This window comes from Camelus dromedarius, chromosome 2, assembly GCF_036321535.1.
Source record: "Camelus dromedarius isolate mCamDro1 chromosome 2, mCamDro1.pat, whole genome shotgun sequence".
Taxonomy (NCBI): domain Eukaryota; kingdom Metazoa; phylum Chordata; class Mammalia; order Artiodactyla; family Camelidae; genus Camelus; species Camelus dromedarius.
The window spans coordinates 92,892,297-92,918,078 of NC_087437.1; the positions used below are offsets into that span (position 1 = coordinate 92,892,297).

The 25,782-nt window shown below is 36.7% G+C and overlaps 1 protein-coding gene and 1 pseudogene across 2 annotated transcripts in view; one reads left to right on the top strand and one right to left on the bottom strand.

The window, feature by feature from the left end:
* Positions 1-1,091: 1,091 nt before the first annotated feature.
* GBE1 (1,4-alpha-glucan branching enzyme 1) overlaps positions 1,092-25,782 on the top strand; it is a 243,316-nt gene continuing 218,625 nt past the window's right edge. The window contains exon 1 of one of the 2 annotated variants that reach the window (XM_031457686.2): positions 1,092-1,449. In XM_031457686.2, coding sequence (XP_031313546.1) covers positions 1,298-1,449 — 152 coding nt within the window. In that variant the 5' untranslated portion in view covers positions 1,092-1,297. The remainder of the gene's footprint in view (positions 1,450-25,782) is intronic. The other variant, XM_031457692.2, reaches the window with a different exon arrangement.
* LOC116155845 (small nucleolar RNA U3) lies at positions 7,522-7,664 on the bottom strand (annotated as a pseudogene).

Consider the following 25,782-nt stretch of genomic DNA (forward strand, 5'->3'; position numbering starts at 1 on the left):
TGTTAGTCCAAATGAGAGAGGAAGGCCGCCTGCATGAGTGGTAGCAGAAAAGAAGAGCATACTGATTCGGATACACTTGGGAGATACATGGTTTAGGATTCCTAGCCAGCTAAATAGAGATTTCAAAATAGACAGGTAGTGATACAAACCTGGATTTCCGAGGAAAGTTTAGGATTGGACATATAGATCTGTGGGTCTACTGAGTATCCTGCTTCTGAGTTTCAAGTATTGTTTGATATTTTACAAATGTTTGCATACTGCCATCTTTACGGAAAATAAGACATGCCTTTTTGAAGGTTGTCCAAATCCTCCACCCTTTTACTTTGAGGCCCCTAGTTACTACATATCTTTCATTAAGTCCTTATTATTCCTTTTGCAAAAAAAAATTTTGAATGTTTTAAAATTAAACGCCCACGGCTGATCAACACTTTCTTCTCCATAGCCCCTTGGATTCTTCACACCTCGGTCTTAACTGGGACAGATATCCCCCAAGCCTCTCCAGTTTCTACGTACAAATTAACTTGGAAACTACCAGGCTGGTGGGCCCAATTCTCGCAGTGTACAACCCTGTAGTCTTAAAAAAAAAGGATCTTTGAGCTAGAAACCAGTCAGATGAAACAACACAAAAGAAGTTCCAAGTAGGGGAAGACTACCTAGGGTCTCCCATTCCTAAGCCAAGAGGAAGAGATATTTCTTACCACTTCGAAGTGATTCTTACCACTTCCAGGAAGATTTGAAAATGAACTTAACATGTTCAACGTATTACTCTATCCATACTTGACTGTTCCCCTCACAGTGAATTTACTTCATCTGCCTGAAACACTATGTTAACAATAAGAAACTCTCAAAACTTAAGATATACATATACTCATTTGAAGGGGAGGCCGCCAGTGGGAGTAGCCTAAAGAAAAGCGAGGGGCTTGCTCCGGAGACGAGAATGGGTCAGGATTAAACGAGGTCAAGGCTGCGGAAGGTCGGCCCAGCACCAGGAGAGGGCAGGCCTCGGCGGGCCCAGGTGCGGGCCGCGTGAGTGGGCGGAGGGCCTGGGCGCCTCCTCCCCTCGCGGGACGTGCGTCCGGGGATCACTCCGGGTCCCGCTCCTCCACGCCGGCGGGGGGAAAAGGGGACCGGCGGCCGTTGCCTCCAGCTATAAAGGACGGACGTCCGCAGCTCGCCTCAGCTCGCCTGGGCGTCCTTCGGCTCCGCCCTCGCCGCCTTCCTCCCGGCTAGAGCGCCCGTTCCCGCTCAGGCTCCACTCGACCCTCTCGGGCCTCGGCTACTCGGGCTGCGGCGGAAGATGGCGGCTCCGGCGAGTCCCCCGGCTCGGGAGGCTCGGGCCCAATGCTCTGAGGAGGCGCTGGCCGCTGCCCTGGCCGACGTACCCGAACTAGCCCGACTTCTGGAGATAGACCCGTACCTGAAGCCCTTCGCTCCGGACTTCCAGCGCAGGTACAGCCCCGCACTCTCCCCCCACCCCCCCTTCACCTCAGAACCCAGCAGCCCGCCTTCCAGGCGCGGGCTCGGGGCTCGGGCCGCCCCTCGGCCCCCGGGCCTGCAGGCCACGCCCCTCGCCGCTCCGCCCCCGGCGGCCCCGCCCCCGGCCTTGGAGGGTAGCCGCTTCCGAGCCTGGGCGTCCGCGTCGAGTCCGATAGTTGGGCCCAGGGGTTTCCTGCATCGTGAGTTGACAATTCTTGCCCGGGACTAGACGCAGAAGCGCTGAATAAACTTTCCTTATCCCTCTCCCCTCCCTTCGAATCAGAGGTTTGTGCCATTGAGTGTGTGCTTTAGCTCCCAGCACACGTTGCCTCCGGTTCTGATGAAGTGGCAACACCACTGCAGGTTTTGTGGACTTTCCATGCACCACAGTGGTCCTGTGAAGTAGCGTGTGCACAACACCCGCATGTGTTAATGCGCTTTTAAAACTGCAGTTTATTTAACAGCATATATTGTGATTTTATATCCAATAGGGTTCGTTCAGGCAGCTTTTCTTTACTTGATGATAATCTCAAGATTAAGCATATCTTGGTCACTTTTTTTTTTTTTTATCCCGTTGGGACAACATTCGTCCGTGTTTGGCATTGTCATCCTGAAGAGGGAGAAGGGTGAGGAAAGCTAAACTTAACAGAGGCCAATTTAGCATGTAGTATACTTTCATTTTAGCTTGTTTCCTCTCTTGCTGTAGTAAATTGGCTTACCACAATTAAGTTAATAGGATATTAATTCTAGTAGTCAGCTAACTTTAAAAGATACAGTTTTAAGTCTAAAATAGTTGTTATACTAGTAATAGTAGTTGTATTTGTGAGATAAGCATGTTGTGATTTAACGGTTTCTGCCCTATTAGCAGAGCCACTTGAGAATGAAAACTACCATGGCAACAGAGTATACCTACCCATATATTAAAGTAACAGTAAACTTCTACCTAGTTACTGGCTTCACAGCATTGGTAATGAAACATCGTTCATTGACCTGGAGTTTGGAAAAAAACAATCGTAGATCCGTGACCTGGCCTTGGCACTTACTACCTGTACTCAATTCAGCAACTGTTTATTAGGGATCCCTTATGAACACAAAGTAAGGGACACAAAGTTGAATGCATCTCATTTTAGAGCTTGTATATCCTAATGCATGAGCCCTTTTCAAAGGTGTCACCTTGAGCTGTTGCTCAGTTAATCAGATGTTGGGCCCTTAAGCCATTTAGGGAGCAGCCATGTGGAATTCCCTTCAATATTTACAATATGTGCTTTCATAGTACATAATCTGCATAGTTCAAGATTGGATTTGATTTAGAAACAGTTAACATTTTAGAGCAAAAGATAGTGGCTAGAGTTTTTTGATAGACTTATTAATTATGACACTAATTTATTTGTATGCTTTGTAAAATGACATGTAAGACATTTCTAAAAGCAGAGTTGTGGAGTCTTTTGTCTACTTCCCCACATCCCCATTTTTAAAAAATGATCACGAGTAGACAGACATCCTTTGTTAAGTGTTTCTTTCATGTAATTCACTTCAACTCCACTGGGATTGAAGCAGTTATGATCCTCTTTCATGGTTTGTCAGAACTAATGAGAGAGACAAAGGCCAGAATAAAGAAGTGGGGGCAATCAGTGTTCTTGATGAAAAGGCTGGTCCAGTGGGTCCTTGTGCCTCCTCACTCTGACCTGAATTCTACTTCTGGCCTTGGTTCTGAGTAACTGCCATTTTCCAGCACACATGTTCCATTTAGGCATATCAAATGGTAATTAGGCATTTGGCAGTGGTGACTTTTACTGTTAACATTTGAAGAGTAAAAAAACTTCTTCATAAAGTTTGGTCCTGGTTACTTTTCCTGTTTTCTGTTTATTTCTAGTAACCTACTTAGCCAGTGTGTCTTTGCCCTAACAGATACACAACCTGTCAAACGTAGGAGCAAGTATGCTTACTAAAGAGTGAAGAAAATTTAGGGTACAGATGACAATGGTATATAAAAATGGTGATGGGGGAGGCAGTTTCTTATTGATAGGCTGTCTTATTCTTCCCCAACCAATGTGTCTTCATTAGAAATTCCGTAATGTACATTCATTCTTGTTTACCTTTTCTGTAACTATAAGAATCAAATGTGAGGATTAGTGAATTACTCTGTGCTATGAAATAAAAAATTCGTACATTAGTGTGTGTGACAGGCCCTATGATGTCTCATTGATGACCTCCTAAGATGGAATTTTCCTCTTGGCTTTCCTAAAAAAAAACCCTGTTATTTATACCACATTTAGTTGCTATGATCATAATTCCAACATCTTAGTGTTCTAAAACAACACTTAATTGTACCCATATTACATTCCAACGTGAGTCAGGCTGTCCTCATGGCAGTCATTCAAGGATCTAGTTTGATGAAGGCTTCGTTTTGAAACATGCTTCTACAGTGTCAGTGGCAAGAAACAGAGAACATACTGAACTATGCACTGTTTCTTACAGCTTTTGCCTGTAATAATCAGTCACTTCTGCTGATACATATATTGGCCAGTATAAGTCAAATGTGACTTCTCAACTGTGTGGGTGGAACAGAAAACTGACATTTGTGAACAGCAGAACCAGCGAAACAGTTGGTGTAACACTTGTCTCTACCCTCTGTTTAAAGTTTATATAGTGACTTTTAGATATATGATAGTATTTAATTTAACCTTCATAACAAAACCACAAGGTAGGAAGGATGAGTGTTTTTGTTTTTCTTATTCTACAGATGAAGGACCTGAGATTTGGTCAGGTTACTAATTTAAGTTCGTGTGGCTTGCTGCAGCTGAGTTTAATCTTTCTTTACTAAAACTGTTCTCAACAAGTTCACAAACAATGACTTCTTGGTAAGTTAGTGGATACCTCTTTCCCTTTTTTTATTGCTAGCATTTTGGACCACTTCTTGGCTCCTTGAAGCCATGATACTTTAGCTCTTGCTTTTCTTCCACTGTCTCTGGTGGTTTCTCTTCAGCCTTTTTGTGACAATTTAATATAAGATTCTCAGGGCTCTTCCCTGGGTTCCTTTATGCATTTCTATTTTATATACTTATTTTCCCTAGGCATTCTCATGCATTCCATGAATTCCATCTATGCACTCAGGCTGCCCACATCTATCTTCACCCTACATTTCTCTCCTGGTCTTAGTTTCCTGGTCTTATTTAGTAAATACCTTTATTTTGATGTACTGTAAGTACACAACTCAGTATGTATAAAACTGAACTTAAGAGGTTTTTATCCCAAGCTTGATTGTCCTTTTATACCTTATCCCATTGGGCGATATCCTCATGTACCAATTGCTCAAGCCTAAAACTTAAGATTTATCCTTAATTACTCCTCTCCCCTTCTTCTCACCTCCAAGCCTAGTGAATAGTAGCTCCTAACTATTCTTCAAGTATATGCCACTTTGTATGCTTACTGCTACCCTCCTATTCAAGTTGCTAGCATCTCTAGCCTGGTTCTCAAAAACAGCCTCAGAGTTGGTCCCCCTTTCAAATCTTCTCAACAATTCCCATGGCTCTTAAAAGTATAGCATACTCTCTTTCTCATGACCAACAAGATTCTGTGTTATCTGGTCCCTGTCTACCATTTTAGCCTCATCTTTGGACCCTCCTTCTGACTCGGTACCACCTAATCAGCAGGGGGCTAAATGTAAAGAAGTACCTGGGATGTCTAGGGGCCGTTCTATAAGGGGCACTAAAATATCAATAGAATAAATTGGAAACATGGTATCTATTTTACACAGGTACTCCTTTCTTAGATATTGAAGATTTTCATTTCTTATTTTGTATTGGCTCATAAAAAGTTAGGGGTCTAGAAGGACCACTGAATAAAAGCAAAAGAGATCGCGAACTAGAAACATTTTCTGATCTTTTCAGAAGAGTGACTCTTAGCTGTGTAGAAATGAATTAATATGGGAACCCATTTCTATACTTAATAGTTATTAATAGAAAATAATTTTTTCCATCCCACAAAATAGATTTTTATCAAATGTTTAAAAAATATCAATTTGAAGTGTGCCAGAATATTATCCTGTCTTGGGTGCCACATGTTTTGGTCTAGCTGTGGGTCCAGCTATGCTTTTATACATCTTATTTCTTCTGCTTGATGCACACTTTGCTTCTGTCTTACAAGTTTCTGTGCATGCTTCAGGGCACAGCTTAGAGATATACTAAATGCCTTCCCTGATTTCTCCCCATCCTTAAACCTTCTCACCGCTTACCTACCACCACACTATAAGGGTGATCATCCACGGTAATGTAATTGTCTTCCTGTTCTTTTGTATCTCCCACTGAATTATTTACTCCTGGGGGTCGGCACTTGTCTATATTGTTTGTTCACTCTTATCCTCTCGGCCTGTGGAACTGCACCTGGCTTATAGGAAATGCTATAGTTTTAAATGAGCAAATGACTGAGTGGATGTCTTCTGACTGTTTTTCTCTTTTCACTCTGTTTTTCTCTTTTCTACACCAGTAAGTCTCAGGTCAACTCATCTTAAGCTAAAATGTTAAGAATGCAGGGATGAACGGACAGAGAAAAGCAGTAGATACCAGGAGTTATGTGTGACAGTCTCAGGGCAGGGGAATGTATGTTTGAGTAAAAAGCTAAAAATAACCAGAGAAAATAAATTTGTTATTAATTTCTAGACTCCACAGAGACTAAAGGTTTAATCACTGAAGAAATACTCAGTTTGAAGAGAGCCTGAGGTCAAATTGCATGCCCAAGAATGGGAAGAGAGATTTTTGTGAGCCCAAGTGTGTTAAATTACAATTACAGTGAACATCTCTATTTTGTAAGAAATAAAAATAGCTTTTACAATGGTATCTAAGCAGAATGAGAAAGTAGTTTGGATTTGGTGTATCAGCAGCCACACTGAACGTTGATTCTCATGGTGTAGAAATTTTATATTGTAGCCGAGTGGTACACTTTTCCTCTCAGTGTCTGCCAAGTTGTGGGCTCTGAGGAAAGTCAGATGTCAATGGTTCTAGAAGGCAAAGAAGAATTGGAATATTATAAGTTGTATCTAGCATGCTCTTCTGTACTCGTAGTAGATTCATTTACCATCTGCAGCTGAAGTCTGTCCTAACTTCACAGTCACCTCTGAATTCTTTACAGTGATGGGCAAGAGGTCCTGACCTCTTCTCATTTTCAGAATGTCTTAAAATGACTCCATGGAGCATTTGATTTAGTTAGGCCCTCGTGCCTGCTGCACCATCTCATGAGAAATGACTCTTTTTTTTTTTTGAAGTATAGTCAGTTTATAATGTTGTGTCAATTTCTGGTGTACAGCATGTTTCAGTCATACATACATATATATATATATATATATATATATACATATACATATTCCTTTTCATATTCTTTTTCATTATAGGTTACCACAAGATACTGGATTTGGTTCCCTGTGCTATACAGTAGAAACTTGTTGTTTGTCTATTTTATGTGTGATAGTATCTACAAATCTCAAACTCCCAATTTATCCCTTCCCACCTCCCTGCACTGATGACTGTGAGTTTGTTTTCTTTCTTTTTTAAAAATATTTTTATTGAAGTATAGTCAGTTTACAATGTTGTGTCAATTTCTGGTATACAGCACAATACTTCAGTCATATAGGAACATACATATATTCGTTTTTATATTCTTTTTAACCATAAGTTACTACAAGATATTGAATATAGTTCTCTGTGCTACACAGTAGAAACTTGTTTATCTACTTTATATATAGTGGTTAGTATCTGCAAATCTCAATCTCCCAATTTATCTCTTCCCACCCCTTTCCTCCCCTGGTAACCGTAAGTTTGTTTTCTATGTCTGTGAATCTGTTTCTGTTTTGTAGATAAGTTTGTCTTTTTTTTTTTTTTTTTTAAGATTCCACATATAAGTGATATCATATGGTATTTTTCTTTCTCCTTCTGGCTTACATCACTTAAAATGACATTCTCCAGGCCCATCCATGTTGCTGCAAATGGCATTATTTTATTCTTTTTATGGCTGGGTAGTATTCCATTGTGTAAATATACCACAATTTCTTTATCCAGTCATCTGTCAATGGACATTTAGGTTGTTTCCATGAGTTTGTTTTCTATGCCTCCTCCTCTTGGTTTCAGATGCTCTACACGTTCAGAAAATCTTCTCTAGTAAAGAACTATAGAAATGATCCCTGAAAGTACAGTCTTGAGAAATGACTCTTAAAGTGGTAACTTCTTAGAAGATTCAGTCTGGCTCCCACCAGGCTGGCTCTAGTTAGTCAGTGAGATGGTAACACAGATCCTGTGAAATGTGCTATAGTTTTAGATTGATGAGTGTGTCATCCTAGTATTATTTAAAAGCATGTACTAAACTTCTATTGTACATTTATAGATATTAAGGGAAAACATGAAAGTGTTTTCATTGAAGAGAATTGCTGCTATCAGATACTTTTCATTCTAAAGTAAGTTTATTGTTTTATTGAAGAGTAGATTCTCTTCTTGTGGTGATGTCTGCTCATCGGTGGATGCTCACTACTGTTTGGAATCCAGATTTTTTTTGTGCTTAGTGTCCAAAAGCAGCCCTATTCTGTTTTGCTTTTAGAGTAACAGGAACCCAGTACATTGACAGGAGGCAAAAGTGCCCATTAAATGTATGCTGTTATACAACCTATGTTCATTAATTTCTTACACAGTTGACGTTGTTTAAGTTATGGGAGTAACCTATTGATTTTTAATGTTTAAAAGATCATAATAGTTTAGATCTTATATTTAGTTTCTTCACATGTAAAATGGAAAAAAAATAAACATATGGCTGAGTGTCCATGTTGCAAAGTACAAGAGCAAGATGAAGCTTGAATTTTAGCTGTCGTGATGCTAAATAGCTTTGAATACAAGGGCAAATTAGTCAACCTCTGTGAACCTCAGTTTCTTCCTCAGTAAAATACGGATTGGACCCACCTTGTAGGGATGTCTTGAGGAAGAGAAATATATGTAAAGATGCTCAGTAAATTACAATAGTTATTTAATAACCATAATATTATTAGCAAACTAACTTGTCATCTTAAATATTTACTAACATATTATTTTCAGAAGATTTTATTATTGTCTGCTTCTTTAATTCTGTATCCTGAAATCAGCCATCAGATAAATTATCTGACCAGAAATTCCCCACCACTCTTCATTTTGCTGCTTAACAACGTCTTTAAGGGGTTCCTTCTCTTTTCTAGTAGTGTGACTGTGTGAATGAGGTGAGGAGGTGGTCTTTTTAATCATAATCTAATAGAGAAAGAAAATAATATGTTTAAACTTTGATTCATGTAGTAACTTGTGGTGAAAAAGAATATGAAAACGAATATATGTATGTTCATGTATGACTGAAGCATTATGCTATACACCAGAAATTGACACAAATTGTAAACTGACTATACTTCAATAAAAATATATATATAAACTTTGATCCTTGATTTGGAGGGGAAATGATAAGGCAATTGCAAGTTTGCTACAAGTTGAAGGCACGATGAGTTCTGGGATGTAATGAGCACAAAGCTCCCTTTATTGAGAGCAGTAAATGCTAGCTCGCAGAAACCCAGAATCACTTGTCTCTTGATCTTCCTTTTCTGTCTTTTCTCTTCTTTCATCTGACTGCTAAGTGTTCATATTCTTGGGCATCAAACAGCTGCAGGGATTTTCTTCCTCCTGAACTCTGGATGGTGGTTGGAGGAAATGATCATACCGAGTTTACTAATAGCAGGAATGACTTTGAAAATAAGAAGAAAAAAATTGTAATAGCAGTTTAAAAGTTTGCAAATGGAAGAATTATCTAGTGAAGTTTGAACATATGATCCATTAATAAGAAAAAAATTTAAATCCTCTGTCTTGCCTTGTCTTTTTTCTCTTTTTTTATTTGGTGATTTCAGTTATTTTCAATATGTCTGATTTTGCAATGAGATGCATTAAAAAAAAAAAGGAATGAAATATTTATGTCCTAAGTTCAGAGTCACCTCTGAATTCTTTACAGTGATGCGCAAGAGGTCCTGACTTCTCGTTTTCAAAATGTCTTACAATGATCCATTGAACAATAAATAACAATTAGACACAGTTTCTGGGTGTATGCCCTAAGTCTGTAATCTAAAATGTGATAATCAGAAACCAAATCTGCAAATATATTTCTTTGTATAGGTAATCTTGAAGTTTTCCAAATACTTAGCAAATGAGAAATAATTCTTTTATTAAAAAATCATATGTTGCTCAATATCAATATAACTTATTTTTATTTCATTATTGATAAACAACTAGCCACAGATTGTATTTAATTATGAATAACTGTGTAATACAGCTACATTCTCTGTTACTGAACATGATAAAATCAGTTACGCATTTAGATGTATGTAACAAAAACTGAACACACCCTCAAAGAATATCCCACAAACTGTGAGTTATTGAAATAGAGGTTTGTATTTCTCACAAAGAAAGTGAAGGTGAGTGATTTGGGCCTCAGTATTGACGCTTTGTCTATCTTTCGGCTCTACTATTCTTAGCACGTGGTCTTTATTCTGATGCTTAGAAGCATATTTAGGGCTCACATCTGTCTTCCTACCAGGAGGACGAGCCAACTCACCATGTCCATTTTAACCAAGCATATGTAAGTTTACCGTAAACTCCATTGAGTTCTTTCAGTTTACAAATTGCTGACCAGAGCTATCCCATGGCATGGCCCATCCTCAGCTGAAAGTAAGCCTCATAGTCAAGGCTTTTCATTGTGCACATCTTCCTGAGAAATATCTTTTTGCCTTCTCTGGGCTCTTTCATTTGCTCCAAAAAGGAGATGATGTCTGGCTAGAGATGAAAAGTCCCAGTGAGACCATGTTGTAGTTCCCCAGCCTCACATCTGTGTGCAAATCACTTTGAGCAGAATCCAGGCATTTCCACTCCTTCTGAGAGAAGTCTGCAGGCACATCCCTCAGTAGAGTGTGCTATACTTGATCTCTATTGTTCTGGATTCTGTTCTTGGGGGAAAATACAGAAACTTTCACCTACTTTAGTCCAAAGTTAGCCACCTGGTCTGGCCCAATGAGTTGGGGAGCACCACTGTTTTCTCTTTTTAATTTAATAGTTATTTTATTTTAAAAAAAATATGAGAATGTGTGGAGAGGAAATTAGTTCTTCAGTAACTAATAATTTTTCCATATTCTCTTGGGCTCATTCAAAAATCTGCTTTGTCTCTAAGATATTTATAGGGCTAGAAAGAATAAAAAAGAACTAACTTAAGATGTCAATTAATTAATGCTTAGTCTTTAAAACATGACTTATCTTTTGTTACCTAACTGCATACAAGTTTATAGGCTTTAACATTATGCCTTTCTATTCTTTTTTTTTTAAAGCTTTAAGTTGTGTAAATTTTGTTTTTCAGAACATATCAGCTACAGACTTATCATATAAATAGAAGATTTTTCACCATTCAAGTTCATTGTTTCCTCTTTGACAATAGACTAAAGAGCAATTTGTGGAAGAATATGATTCCTCTTTGATGTCAGAATAGATCAGTGATATGTCTGGGGTCATATTAGTTTTTTTTTCTTAAGAGATTATAGGTCTGTTGTCCATGATCATTTTAGTTCCTTTTTGGAGGTCATGAGTAACTAATGTGTGAATTATCATTGCTATTTTCATTGTTTTACAATCTTAAGAGAATTGGTTATTATTCCAGGATTCTGGAGAATCACAAATTCATGTTCATCATTTCCAAATTTTTTCCCCTCCAGTTCTTATCTTTCAGCATTAATAATTTCTGATACTTTTGTTTGCTTATTTGTACATTTTTTTGGTTTACTTGTGGGAGTCTTCCATTCTTTTGACCATTACAGTTGGCAGAGCTATTTTGGTTAAGTTGTGCTTGTTAGTGATTGGACCGTAGTGAAGCTAATGGGTCTCTTTTTGCTTCACTTCCCTAAGCTGCCTTTTATTGAAAACTGTCTGCAATCCATGAAGTATTAGGTGAACCTCTACTCACAAATATGACACATAAACAGGAAATACAGAGAAACAAGAGTGTTACCAAAACTGAAGTTTGATTGTAGCAGGTTTAAAGTGTCTTTAAAGTTAGAAGACCTTTAAAAATACAGTGAATTTAGAGAATTTCAAGTTGGGTTAGACTAGATTAAAAAAAATATTTTGAAATAATTAAAGACCACAGGAGGTTGCAGAAATAGTGCAGAGAAGGCTTTTTGTACTCTTAGCCAAGCTTGCCCAAGGGGTAATATCTTGCTTAACTGTATTGCAGTGTCTAAACCAGGAAATTGACATTGATACAATCTGCAGACCTCATTCAGATTTCAACAGTTTTTACATGTACTTCTTTGCAGTTTTATCACAAGTATATATTATTTTAACTGCCACTACAATGACAATACACAACTGTTCCTTCACCACAAAGAAACTCTTTATTCCTTTATACTGTTCCCACTCTCTCATCCCTAAACTCTGGCAATTACTGATCTATTTTACATCTCTATAATTTTTCATTTTTGAATGTTATATAAATCAAATCATAGAATATGTAATCTTCGGAGATTGGCTTTTTTTCCCCTTCACTCAGAAATTGCCTTTGAGATCTATTCAAGTTACATATATCAATAGTTTGTTCCATTTTGTTACTTAATAGTATTCCATTGAATAGCTGTACCACAGTTTGTTTAGTCATTCACCTATTGAAGGACAACTGGATTGTTTCCAGTTTTTGGCTATTAAAAATACTGCAATAAAGCTAAGGTTTGGGTACTTATATGTGGGTGTTATTTCTTTGGGAGAAATAGCTAGGAGAGTAATTGTTGGGTCCTATGACAAGTGTATGTCTAGTTTTGTAAGAAACAACCAAACTATTTTTCATGGTATCTGTACCATTTTGCATTCCCACCAGGAATGTACGAGGGATCTAGCTTATTTACATCCTTCCCAGCATTTGTTATTACACTTTTTTTAATGTTAGTTGTTATAATAGGTATGTAGTGATAGGCCATTGTGGTTTTAATTTGCATTTTTCTAATAATTATGTTGAAAGTATTTTACAGTGTTACTTGCCATCTGTATATCCTCTTTGGTGAAATAGCTCTTCATGTCTTTTGTCCATTTTCTCACTGGATTGATTTTTCTTTTTTTTACCTTTGAGTCTTGAGACTTCTTTATGTGTGTATTCTAGAGACAAGTCCTTTGTCAGATATTTGTTTTGCAAATATTTTATCCTATTGTAGTTTGCCTTTTCATCTTTTTAACAGGGTCTTTCATAGAACAAAAGTTTTAAGATTTGATGAAGTCCAGTTTATTGATGTTTTTGTTGTATGGATTGTGCTTTTGTTGTCACGTAGGAGAGCTCTTTGTCTAGCTCTAGGATCTGAAGATTTCCTGTAACGTTTTCTCCTAGAAGTTTTATTGTTTTACATTTTACATTTAAGTCTATGATCCCTTTTGAGTTGATTTTTGCTTAAGGTTTAAGTCGAAGTTTTGTTTTTTTTTTTATTGCCTAAGAATGTTTGATTCTTTTTTAAGATCATAAACTGTGACAGACTTTTATTGGGGAGCCACTTGGCCAAGAATAAATTAGTGTTTAGTCAGGTCTCACTGAAATAGATGAACAATGACAATTTTAAGTATATTATAGTTTATTGAAAGAAGAGAGAACTAATTAGCCTGTCAGGTTTTTGTTTTTTTTTTAAATTTCTGAGATCTTATTTTAACGTTAGTTATTATCATAAGGCAGCCCCCATAAACTTTAAGAAGCAGGGGGAAAATAATTTGTAAAAGACACAATAATTTATTCTCAAGTAGTTATTTGAGAGTTTTCCAGTTTTTTATTTGCATATTTTTATCATGTGATAGCACTGTTTTGATTTATATTCAAACATAATAGATATTAATCTGCATAGATTGAATTTGTAATTTTAATTTGACTTTTCAAGGTTTTTCTTGTTTCATGTCCTTTACTTAGAACCCCACTCATTTTAGCATATATTCTCCAGTTCTACATTATAAAAAAACACTGCTTTGAAAAACAGTATTTCATTCTTTCAATGTGTTTGTTTATTTAACTTAAACAACAAATAAATCTCGAAAGATTTTTGTTATACTCTCACTTGTAGGAATGAATTTGTTTAATCTTATCTAAGGTAATTTAGTATTTCCCAAGATTAGTTGCTTTTTATCTACCTGAAATTAGCCTTTGGTTTTATTTGAATCTTAATATTTACTTTGATGTTTGTCAGGATTCATTGTGCTATTAATAATTAGAAATCAGAACATGTCAATTTCCCAACCAAATTGGTTAGATATTATGAGATGAAAGTTGTTAGTACATTTATTTGGTGAAATCTGGAAAGTTTATGAATAAGAGAGCTAAAAATTTACCTACTTCAAACAGAAAAGTAAAGTGGAACTTTTGAGGATGTGTTCATGCTACAATAATTACTAGTTGTGATGAGTCTAAGGCACTAAACATCCAAAAGAGACGTCTGCTAGCTCTACTGATAATAGGTTATCATCATCATCATCACAGTAACAATTTTTATTACAATTTATATGTACATCATTTTATGTGCATTAGGTTTGAGATTCTGCAGTTTTAAGAAGCTCCCAGGTGATGCTAATGCTCCTGTTTCCCAGATGATATTTTGAGTATCACATCAGGGCATGGTCCCAAAGCTGAGTTAATAATGGGCCAAATTAATTATAAGTAAATATTCCAATTTTTTAATATATATACATATAAATACATAGATACTGGTATAACTAATCCATATATACTAGTATAGTTAACTGGGATTATTTAATTTTTTAATGGTCACAATGATTTTCTAACTTATTTTAGGTAAAAGAAGATTTTTTAGTATTAAAGTTACTTTTCTTACAGATTCACTGTTTTACTGTTGCATATGAGTCTTATAAGATAGAGAAAGTGATCCCATAGAGTAAATTACTCTCCACACGTGGTGTTCCGGGGAGTACACAGTTGTCTGAGTCACAGACTCTTTCCTTAATTTGCTATTTAACAAATCGATTTTTGACTTCCTCTTTGTCCCAGGCATTTTTCTGTGTGATAGCAGAACAAATATAAGTTTCCTGCCTGATGGGAGCTCTAACTGGGGAGATGGACAAGAAAACACAGTTATAGTGGATATTTGTGCATAAAATTCACTGTAAAACAGATGAAAGTGTATCCTATTCTGTAAAGGAAGGGGAGTGTGTAGCACGAAGGAGTTCATTTGAATTGCTTTGAATTCTAAAAATTAATTCTCTGTAAAAGAAGGACTGGGTCTTGAAGAATGTGAACAGAGTCTATGAGACTTTTTTTGGAAAGAGTCAAAAATATGGTAGCTAATACACTAATCTTTATTAAAACTACAATTGGCCCTATGAATCTGTGAGTTCTGCATCTGAGGATTTAACCAACCATGGATTGAAAATATTTGGAAATAAAAAATTCCAGAAAGTTCCCCAAAGTAGAACTTGAATTTGCTTTGCACTGGCAGATATTTACACAGCATTTACATTGTATTAGGTATTATAAATAACCTAGAGATAATTTCAAGTATATGGGAGGATGTGTGTAGGCTACATGTACATACTATGTGCTATGACATCTTACATGAAGGACTGGAGCATCTATGGGTTTTGGTACCTGCAGGAAGAGGGGTCCTGGAACCAATCCCCCACGGATACTGAGGGATGACTGCATAATAAGTTATTTTTGACCTTTACATGCTTTCGTTGCTTTTAAGTGGAAGTTTATTTGCAAAAGTGAGTCAGTTGCAACGTGTGCTTATGTAAGAGTTGCCACATTGTGTAAGGACTGAAGCCTCTAAAATAGTTTATAAGTCATATTTGATAACATCAGTATGTTTCTTTATAGCAGATAAGCCCATTTTGGAAGGGATTGTGGACTATTTTTAGAGGCAATGAGGCAATTCCTGAGTAAGGCAAGGACACTTATTCCTGAATGAGTCAGGGGGACATTTTGACTATTATCACCCAGTCAGGAAGTTTGCAGAAATACAAATGAATGCTGAGTGCCTCTGCCTGGCCTCACCCTAAGTGTATCAGCTAGATCAGCACTATCCCATAGACATATAATATGAGCCACGTATATAATTTTAAATTTTCTATTAGCCACATTAAAAAATTAAAAAGAAACAGATAAAATTAGTTTTATAATATATGCTATTTAAACCAGTGTATTAAAAACTATTACTTTTTCAGCATTAAAAAATTACTCATGAGATATTTTACATTTGTTTTTCATACTCAGTCTTTGGAATCTGATGTGAATTTTGCACTTACAGCACATCTCAATTGAGACCAGCCATATTTCAAGTGCTCAGTAACCACATGTGGCTAGTGGCTACCATGTAAGAGAGTGCAGCCTTAGATTGTATATTTCATTGAGAAGCTTTATAGAAAAAGTTGATATGACCCATAAAGACATTGAAGGGGAAGATTAAGGGGAGGGGGGGAGGGGGAGGGGGGAGAGAGAGAGAGAGAATAGTTTAATTAGCCTTGATAACAGAGGTAAGTAGATCCATAGAGCTTCTGATTTTGCCTGAGAGAGTCAGGAATGATTGCCTGGTGACTTATTTTAGACTTGAAAAGAGAGAAATGGATGGCATCTTAAATGTAGACATGGAGATATGCCACATACTTCATTAGCCTGGAGGTGTCTAGGTAGCCACATTTTCCCCCATTTATTTGTCCACACTGCCCTTTTCATTTAGTTGATTCGTATTTATGTCATATTTTCATATGCTGCATGCATTACATCTGTCCCATGAAGCAAAAACAAACACAAAACAAAATAAAAACATGGGTCAGCCAAAGTAAATGTGGTCTTTCTCAATGAAGTAACTGAGATCAGGTGGCTGCTCTATGCTCTAATAGTCCTAGACCTTTCGGGATATGCCAACCTCACTTTGACGCAGCCCAAGTGACAGCTGTTCCTAACTGCCTTGTCCCAAGAATCTTGCTACGTGCAGCGACTCATTATGACTTGCATTATTCCTGAGTTGGTCTCAGCTTTTATAAGAGAGGAGGGTTGGAAGGATGCTCCTTGATCACTCATCAAACTGTTGACAATAGTTTGAGTGTGTGTGTGTGCACAAACATATGTGTACCTTATGTTTTATGACCTTTACTTCATAACTTGCTTTTATTTCCTTTAGATGATAATTTCTTCAGTTTAGACTTTTTGATTCATTTTGCACGTACTCACTTTGCATACTTAATAGTTATCTTTGTAATAATAGCTAAAACCATCACTGTTTATAAAAGTATTTGCCTTCATGAGCAGTCCATCAGATTCTTCCTATGGGGTGCCATTTTCCTTCTCTTTTTAGTCTTGTGTTTTCCACACTGTAGCTGCTCACTACATGCTGACTCATTTAGTATCCCCACAATGCTGGGTGTGTGCTGTGAATTTAAGAAGAGAAGAATATATTTAGGGAACATGTTATTGTCTTTTAGGTGCTTTCCATAGAGTTCAGAGAAGAGGTTTGCCCTGAAGGGGTGCTTTGCAAATAGGTACTGACTGGGGGGTCTAGTCCAGCTTGTTCTGTGATATTAGAAATACAGAAATATTTATTACCATAGTTGTTGGAGGGTCCCTAGAAACGCTTGAAAGTAATTCTTCTATCATGTAGTGGCCTGTGGTGGGCAAAACCTTTCTCACATACAGCTTAACCTTTCTCGTGTCTAATGCTACTTGTGAAGAAGATTGTAATTTGTGCATTGTGCTTTTATCAGGTTGCTGTTCCCAATGCAGTTAGTGTAATTTTTCATTTCCTAACAGACCTCGGGCAATTCTGTTTAACATGCTTTCTATTTCAGAACATTCTCCTATTTAAAAAACTCCTTTTGCCTCAGGCCCAACGTGCTTTTCCAGCCAGGCCACTAGTAATTTCTATCCTTGCCGGCTTCATTCACCTTCACTGTTAAAATTCTATATAGATTTCCTAGGAATGCCTTTTTGGGTGTGTTTACTGGATAGCAAATGCTGAGACACCTGTGCCTTCTATTTGTTGATATCACTGTGGTACACAAAATTATTGTTTCATTTCTATTACTGAGAAGATGACATAACCTTGTTTTTAATTTTATTGCAAACCTTAGTTTTCTAGATTGTAAACCAGACTTTGCTTTCTTAATGAATAGAGTTCTAACTTTCCATCTGAACTTTTAAAGTCATCCACAGAATTTTCTTGAACCACAGAATTCATGCTAGAATAAAAGACTATTTAAAAGCTATTGTTTCATTTAATAGGCAGCAAATTCCTTTTTTTAAGGTGTTATCTTAAAAGTGAATGAAACAAATTACCTGGATTGCCTTCGCAAAGGATCATGAATTAAGCTTGATTTTGGCTCGAGATAAGACAGCATTCTCAGCTGAGGTTCTTACAGCTGCTTAGGGGTTCAGATTCTGAAATAATGACATCCTCTTGAGGGATTTAGGTTTTTAATGGGAAAGTCTGGTAAACAGAGGTGTGTAAGAGAAAGCCATTGTTCTGTCATCATTGCCACTGATGACTTATACCAAGGTAGCTTTTGAAATATCTATATAATAATGTCAAGGTTTTCTGGCAGTTCTCGGAAATAAATATGGACAGAGACTTAGGGCTAAACTAAAATTAGAACTCTGGCCATGCTATAAATATGTATTATGCATTTGTATATATCATATGTATTAAATGTGTGCATCTGTGTGTGTATAAAATGGCTTTTTTTTATCATGTCTGAGTTGAAATAAATGTTTTCCCATTCATTGTGCTGATATCTGTGTACAAACACGGGAGAAAATGGGGATTTCTTTTCTTTGGGGATAGTCATCATAGTGTTAAAAAGGAGAAAGGAAGAGTACTTCTTTTTTGGGTTATAGTTTGCATTTTAAATTTCATTGCTTTTCCTCTCAACTTCCATCTGTGTTGACATTTGGGAATTTTGTCGTTGCTCTTTCTCAAGTGGAGTGGAACAGCTTAAAACAGAATTTACACTTAGAGATACAACCCAGTCTCTATCATGTCGTGATTCACTCTGGGTCCCGATACTTTTTCTTTGGCTCAAAAAAAAAAAAAAAAATGAAACATTTGATTGAGCAAAATATTTCTAAAACTTATAATGCTACTGATTATTATATATTATTAGCAATGATTTTTGCACTAATGGAAACTTCAGGCTGAAAATACAAGGATAAATATTAGTTTTAGGCACTTGATACTTTATGGCATTCAAAGAGATGTTTTCATACAGATATGTTGTTAATTAATTGCTATTTATTAATGTCATTGTGGTTTTATTTTATTTTAGTTTACTTTTGATTAAGATTCAATTGTAATCTAGGAAATAATACAATTGTGGACAAGCCACAAATAACCAGATTGGGTTGCTGTATGACTTTCGTTGACTCTATGCTCCACTTTTTTTTTTTTTTTTTAACTTTCTAAGTCCCAGTCACTTGGCATTTTCTGTGCATGTGTGTGTGTGTGTGTTTGTGTGTTTGTGTATCTACATGTGTGATATCTTTGCTGAATCATTAATGGCCTGGACCTCCATCCAGTGACTAAGTAGGCTTCGCTGATTGATTCTGGCTTTGGTCAGTTTGGTTTGCTATAAGAGAGTACCATAGATTGGGTGGCTTAAACAAGAGAAATTTATTTCTCACATTTCTGGAGGCTGGGAAGGCCAAGATCAAAGCACCAACAGATTCATTCTCTGGTGAACACTCTTTCTGGTTCGGAAATGCCTGTCTTCTTCTTGTATCCTCAACTGGCAGAGAGAGGAGAGAAGGAAAGGAAGCAAGTTCTTTCTAGTCTCTTCTTATAAGGACAGTAATCCCATTCTTGAGGGCTCTGCTCTCCTGATCACATCCCAAAGGCTCTGCCTCCTAATACCATCACAGTTGGGGTTAGAATGTCAATATATGAATTTGGGGGATGCGCAAACATTTAGTCCTTAATGTTTCCCTAAGATTTTTTTCTAGCTGTTACTGTGATGGATTCTTTTAGAAAAAGAAATAGTTTTTAGGTTTTGAACAAAGTATGTGGCTGTGTGTGCATGTGTGGTATTTTCCAACACTGTTAGGCAATATAGTAGAAGCTCATTGTTGTTTCCTAATGAAGCCATCAGACTAGTGATCATTTAATAGTAAAATCACTTTTAATAATGAGGACTACGTGATTGAATTTAGGTAGTAGTAGATCTTGGGGGCCATTAAATTTAAGTACTGTGAAAGGTAAAAAAAAAAAAAAAAGAAATAGTAAAAGTCTTCCAAAATTTGTTACCTTCAAATTGGAAAAACTGGAATCATTAAATGTCCCAGGATTCCTGGGAAGTAAGGCAGGGGCCTGGTTATAGGCAGATAAAAGTCATTCAGTGAGTTGCATGGGAAGAAATAGTTACACTATTTATTTCCTTAAATTGAAACAATTATAATGACTTTTCTTGGAGAAAAAAGAATAATATTTATGGGAAGTTCATGTACAATCCAAGAAGGAAAAGATACTTCAAGAGCATTTACTGCATTTTAGATTTTCTTCCAAGAAGTAGCAATAAAAACAGTGCTTACTCCTGATTGAACAGATACGAGTGGTTGTCATATCAACAATTAAGTGTTCACTTTAATATTGTTTTTGACAAGATTCTAAGCCACTTCTTTTCTTTTTCTTCCTGGCCTAGTCATCAGAAATCTGCAGGAGTACTTATGAAGAATGAAAGGATGCAAGTAATTTATACTAGATTTCTTTATGTTGTCCTGCGATTTTTCAGTGTAGTGCAATGTAGTAGAATTGGTGTGTGTTAGTGAGTCTGTTACATAAGGAAGTATTTGTTTCTTGAGTGAATGAATTCATGCAGAGTAGAGACCCTACACATATATTTCTATATTGTCTTAATAAAAGCTAACTGGCAGTTTCAGAGACAAATATACATTTATTAGATACTAGCCGTATTTTGTAGTAACTGAGACTTTTATCCTGTTTTCTTTCCTTCTGTTTGCTTTCTCTGTTTCTGTTCTATGGCCTTTAATTGCTTTTCTGGCTAGTCAGCCAATTAGAAGTAAAGTGATATTGTTAATAGCTGATAATAACTTAGTGTTATACTCTTATATATTATGTGCATTTAAATGATGGTGTTTGTAGGCTGATCCAAGATCAGCCATTTGAGAATTTATGAATGTTTCAGCTGTCAATGGGAGAATTTTTTTTTTAACTGATATATACTCATATGTAATGTTGGTTCTTAAAAAGCCAAACCAAACAGGAATAAAATCCCCAGAAAAACATAAAATCATGAACTACCTGGTCACTTTTTGGAGACCACCTAATTTCTAATTACAATTGACCTTTGAACAACACAGGCTTGAACTGCACTGGCCCACTTACAAGTGGGATTTTTCCCCCTAGTTAATACTACATTACTACAGGATCCGAGGTTGGTTGAATTTGCCAACAAACTCTGTATACTGAGAAACCCAATATAGGGAAGGCCAACTATAAGTTAACTTGCAGACTTTCTGCTGTGTGGAGGGTGGGCACCCCCAACCCTGCTGCCCTGTTCAAGGGTGAACTGTACTCTTTTCTAAGTAAATACACTAGGCAGGAGAGAACTGTAATGAGGGAAATCGCTGTATTAACTAGCCAGAGGCCGCAAGATAAGTCCCAGAATGGAGAATGATAGGAGATAGCTGAAGTCCCTTAGAAATTTTTGCTTTCTCTCTCTATCAGTGAAAATAGCCAAGAATAGTGTCTCCATCATCTGTGGATCTTGTTAAAATGCAGATACAGTAGATCTGGGGTGGGGCCTGTGAGTTTGCATTTTGAACAAGTTCCCGGGTAATGCTGCTGGACCAGAGTTTGAGTAGTAAGGCCAAAGAATGCATGAAATTGTTGACTAGATGGTCTACTTTTCCCCTCCAACGTTTATCAGTTTTTTTTTCTTCCTTTCTTTTCCTTCCTCCCTTCCTTCCTTTATTTTCTTTCTTTCACCTTAGTTGCAAAATCAACATTTACTTATGTTTTCAATTAAATCAGTCTTTTAGTTTATTGTAAGAATCTATTATTTTTTTCTGTAGTGTTTGTAATACATAAAAATACATCACTGCCAGTCAAAGTCTTGCAAATTTTTCAGCTAAATTTAGATTTTTTCCTTTATCTCTGTTTCACAAATTAAGGAGCCTGTGCTGTTCTACACTGAGTGACTCTTCTAAGATGGTAGAATTTCTCTGTATAAGTGCTTAACTCAGTTCTAGTAGTCTTCACATCGTACTAAAATATCCCATGTTGAAATAAACAGATATTCTAGTGATCCTGTGGTCATTTTTGTAGAAGTTTTATTGCTTTCTTCAAAGCACATTCCTTATGTCACTCAGAGGATTTTTGTGTGTGTGTGTGTCTGTGGAACAGAATTAACATGTCAGGATTTTACCATAACCAAATCATGATTTAATCTTTCAATTAGAAAATCATTCGTTTTGCCACCTGAATTTTCTCAAGTCATCCAGCATCTGATACTATTTGTACAAATCAAGAGAAGGAAATGATTTTCTTATAATCCACTTGAGACAATTAATGCAAGAAAATATAGTTAGCAAGCTGCTCTGTAGAAGTGATGACTACAAAGGGAGTTTTGTACATTTTACAGATGGGAAGAAGTGCACATAATAATTAAGAGTAAGGATTTTGGGGTGAGATTAGGTTTAAATTTTGGCTCTGCTTTGGGGCTTTTTTATTTCATTGAGCTACAGTCTTTTCATATGTGAAAATAAAGCAAATAATACTATGTGCCAGAGTGGTTCCAAGGATTAACTTTAGTGTGAAGATATATTTAAGGGATGCAACATGTTGCTGGTCAGATACTAAACACTGAAATAAATAGGAGCCATTGTTAATATTATTTATTATCACATTTTCTTGGAACTAAAGGGAAATTTAGGTGTGAATTAGACCAAAAAAGGTGGGAAAGTGTAGATTAAATAAGAATACAATAATGTGTAGTAGTTTATTTAAATTTTTATTTTATTATGGACCCTAGAAAAGAATTTTAGAAACTTAAGCAAAAGTTGCCTAATTTATATAATGTTTGGATATATGTTTATGATTAAAAATAAAAATGAGAAAATTGGAAGAAATGTTTTTCTAAAGAAGTAGAATATAAAACTCCTCGTATGATGACAAATCTAGGTAAAATTAGCTTAAGCTATTTGGGAAGCCTCACAGAAAAGACTCAAGTTGACAAAGAAAACACTCTCCATGAAATCAAGTCAGCTACAGACTCAGTGTGACCACATTATTCTTGTTGCCTAAGTTGATGGACAGAAAGCTGCCTTATTTTTTCTGTTAAGGAAAGTTAGATTCTTAGATTCAAACTCTCCTGAGTAAGGTGTTAGCTCACTCTGTATTTATCAGGGAGTATGTTAGATTTTAGGAGGTGTGCCTCTATCCTTTGTTCTTAAGCAGTTATTGCCTAGTTGGAGGTATTAAGAATAATCCACTGTTAAATACCAGTGTACAAAACTTACTTGATAACCAAGATATAAGTAAATTCCAAGATCTAGAAGGTATATACACAGAAGTTTTGATTTCACATGATATTTTGCTTAAAACATGTGAACTGGCTGATTGGTAGATTGACAATATATGTATGTTGCAGTGATTAAAAGCTGAGGCTTGGGTCAGTTGGCCTGTGTTCAAATCCCAGCTCCCTGACTTAATGGTTTTATGACATGGATAAGTTATTTAACTTCTCTAACCTCAATTTTTAAAATCTTTAATATAGGGACTATAATACTAGCTTTATTGAGATTTTGAAATGAGATAATCCATAAAAAGACTGCCTGCCAAGAAAGAAGTGCTCAGTAAATATTACTGATGGTGATAAGGAGATGTGGCTGATAGAGCAATCTTGGAAATTACGTTGCAGCGTATACAGTTTTTATGATGCTAACGGGTGATGAGAGCAACAAGGATCAAATACATAACCATACCCAACCCCTAAAAGTTAGAATTTTTCTCTAGGTTTCTCTCTTCAAGTGATTGCATCTGTCACCATAGCTTTAAATCAGTGCTTTCCAACTTGTAGTGAGTGATGAAGGGATAGTCTTTTTTTCTTTTTATTTTGTTTCCTAATTTATTATCTACCATCAACTGATACTTTTCTAAAATTTCACATGAATTATTAGAATAATCAAATTTAAAAAGACATACAAAATAAAAGCCCTAGTTTTTAAATTAAATCCGAAAGATATAAAACTACTCTATACAATTGCTATAAAAGTTTCTAAGTGCTTACTCTCAATTTTGGTACTTATCTTGTCATGGACCAGTGATAAACAGTAGGCAACTCAGCACTGGTCCATGGATCACACTTTTGAGTGTAGTGCTTTAGATATCATGTATATGTTCATTTACTTCAAAATTTGTCTCTATACCCATATCCTTTCCCTGACTGTTACATTCACATTTGGAGATGACCATCTCTTTCTTTTAGGTAAATGGCACTGCATATCTAGTCAGTAGAAACCTGGTACTACATTGATTCCTTTCTTTCCTCCTCCCCACCTTGGTTAATGTCCTATTGTTTTACATCTCTGGTGCTAACACTCTTATCAAGCCACTATTAGCGTCTGATCCAGTTTGGAACTGGCCTTCCTGCTTCTGTTCTCTACCTGCTTCCCCCACGCCCCACCCCAGCCCCTTCTATTTCCCACATATCTACAAGAATTATTTTTCTTAAAAAGCGAGCCTTTTTATAACCTTCGATGTCTTTGTATTTTCATTACAGTTTCTTTGGCTGAATGGTATGTAATAATTACAGTTCAAAGTGTTAGGAGGCAATTGCAGCTCTCTAGGTAAGTGTTACGGTAGCTTAGGATGGGGTGGTGGTTGTGTAAATGGAAGAAAAGATACTGATTTAAGAGATTGTGAAGTATTAACATAAATACAAATAAAGGAGGCATGGAGATCATTTATAGGTTTTATAAGGAAAGGAATACTATTCTCTTCAAGATCTACCTTTATGCCTTTCAGTTTTGTCAGACCTGTAACTAAGCCTAGCCTTTCACTTGCTAGTCTTTCCTAGGGATGACTGGCATATCAGGCGAGCAGGCTAGTTTGTGTTAGCGGCAACCTGGAAGTAATGTACTGGGTTGAATTCTAAGAAAAGTAGATTAAGGAGGGTGGAACATACTGATATGAGTATACTGAATTCAGGCCAAGCCAAATTTATCAATATGAGTAGTTCTTAAGAATTGGAATTTCATGAGTTACCTTGAGCTTCTGGAAATGGCTCCAACAGTTTGCTTGATAATTTGACTGGAACTTGTACTCAACCATGGCTAACGTTTAATGAGGTTGAGATGCCTAAACATTCCTAGGCTGGGGAGGGAGGGAGAAGGCATTGAAAGATGGGAATGGTAGAGTAGGTTTATCATGGACAATCTGCTCATCCCATTGTCACTCTGTCCTGAGGTTCCAGAGGCCATCCATACCTTTGATTAAAAATCAAGAGATGTATTGATGAGGGTACCAGACCTCTGTGGTAGCTCTGGGGTGGGAAATGTCATTCGGATATACTACTATCGAACTACACTCATTAATTTCAGTGGGGATCATGGGATTCTGGAGTGGTAGCAAAATACTTTGGTGGTGCTTAGGCCTCGTTGATAAAGTAGCTGTAATTGCCTTAACAGGCTTCAAGGGTCGAGTAGCAGTTAGTGTTTTGAAATGCAGGGGTCTGTGGTGTGGTGAATTGATCATCATATCCTTAGGGCTGTGATAACACTGACTGATTACTGAATTTTTATTTAATCTGTATAAGTGGGGAAATTCTAGATATGTTGAGTAGAAACTTGACTTGTGTTTCTGAAACAGGGAGAACAGCTTCTCTTTATTAAAGGAGAGGCTGATTTCCCTTGAGAAGGGATATAAAATACTACCACAAATATATCCTTTAAATCTTTCAAGGCTTTCCCCAAGGAACCTGCTGTTTGCTAGGAAAAAGCCCAGACTTTTGAGAATTAATAAAAACAGATTCTGGATTTATCTTGGGGACATAAATGCCACAGTGGCACATCAGTCAGAATTGAGGCTTATGGAGGTCACTTAATCTTCATCACTCTGGGTGCAATGGCTTGTCAGACTAATCTTGTGTGTACTTTCCAGTTTCCTGAGTGCATAGTTACAACAGGCATGGAAATTGGCACAGTTTTTCACATGAGTTCTTGTGGAGTGAGGGCTATTTAGGAAGGGCCAAATAGGAGCTCCTGGAACTGCCCCTCCCTAACAGAAGACAAAACCCAAGG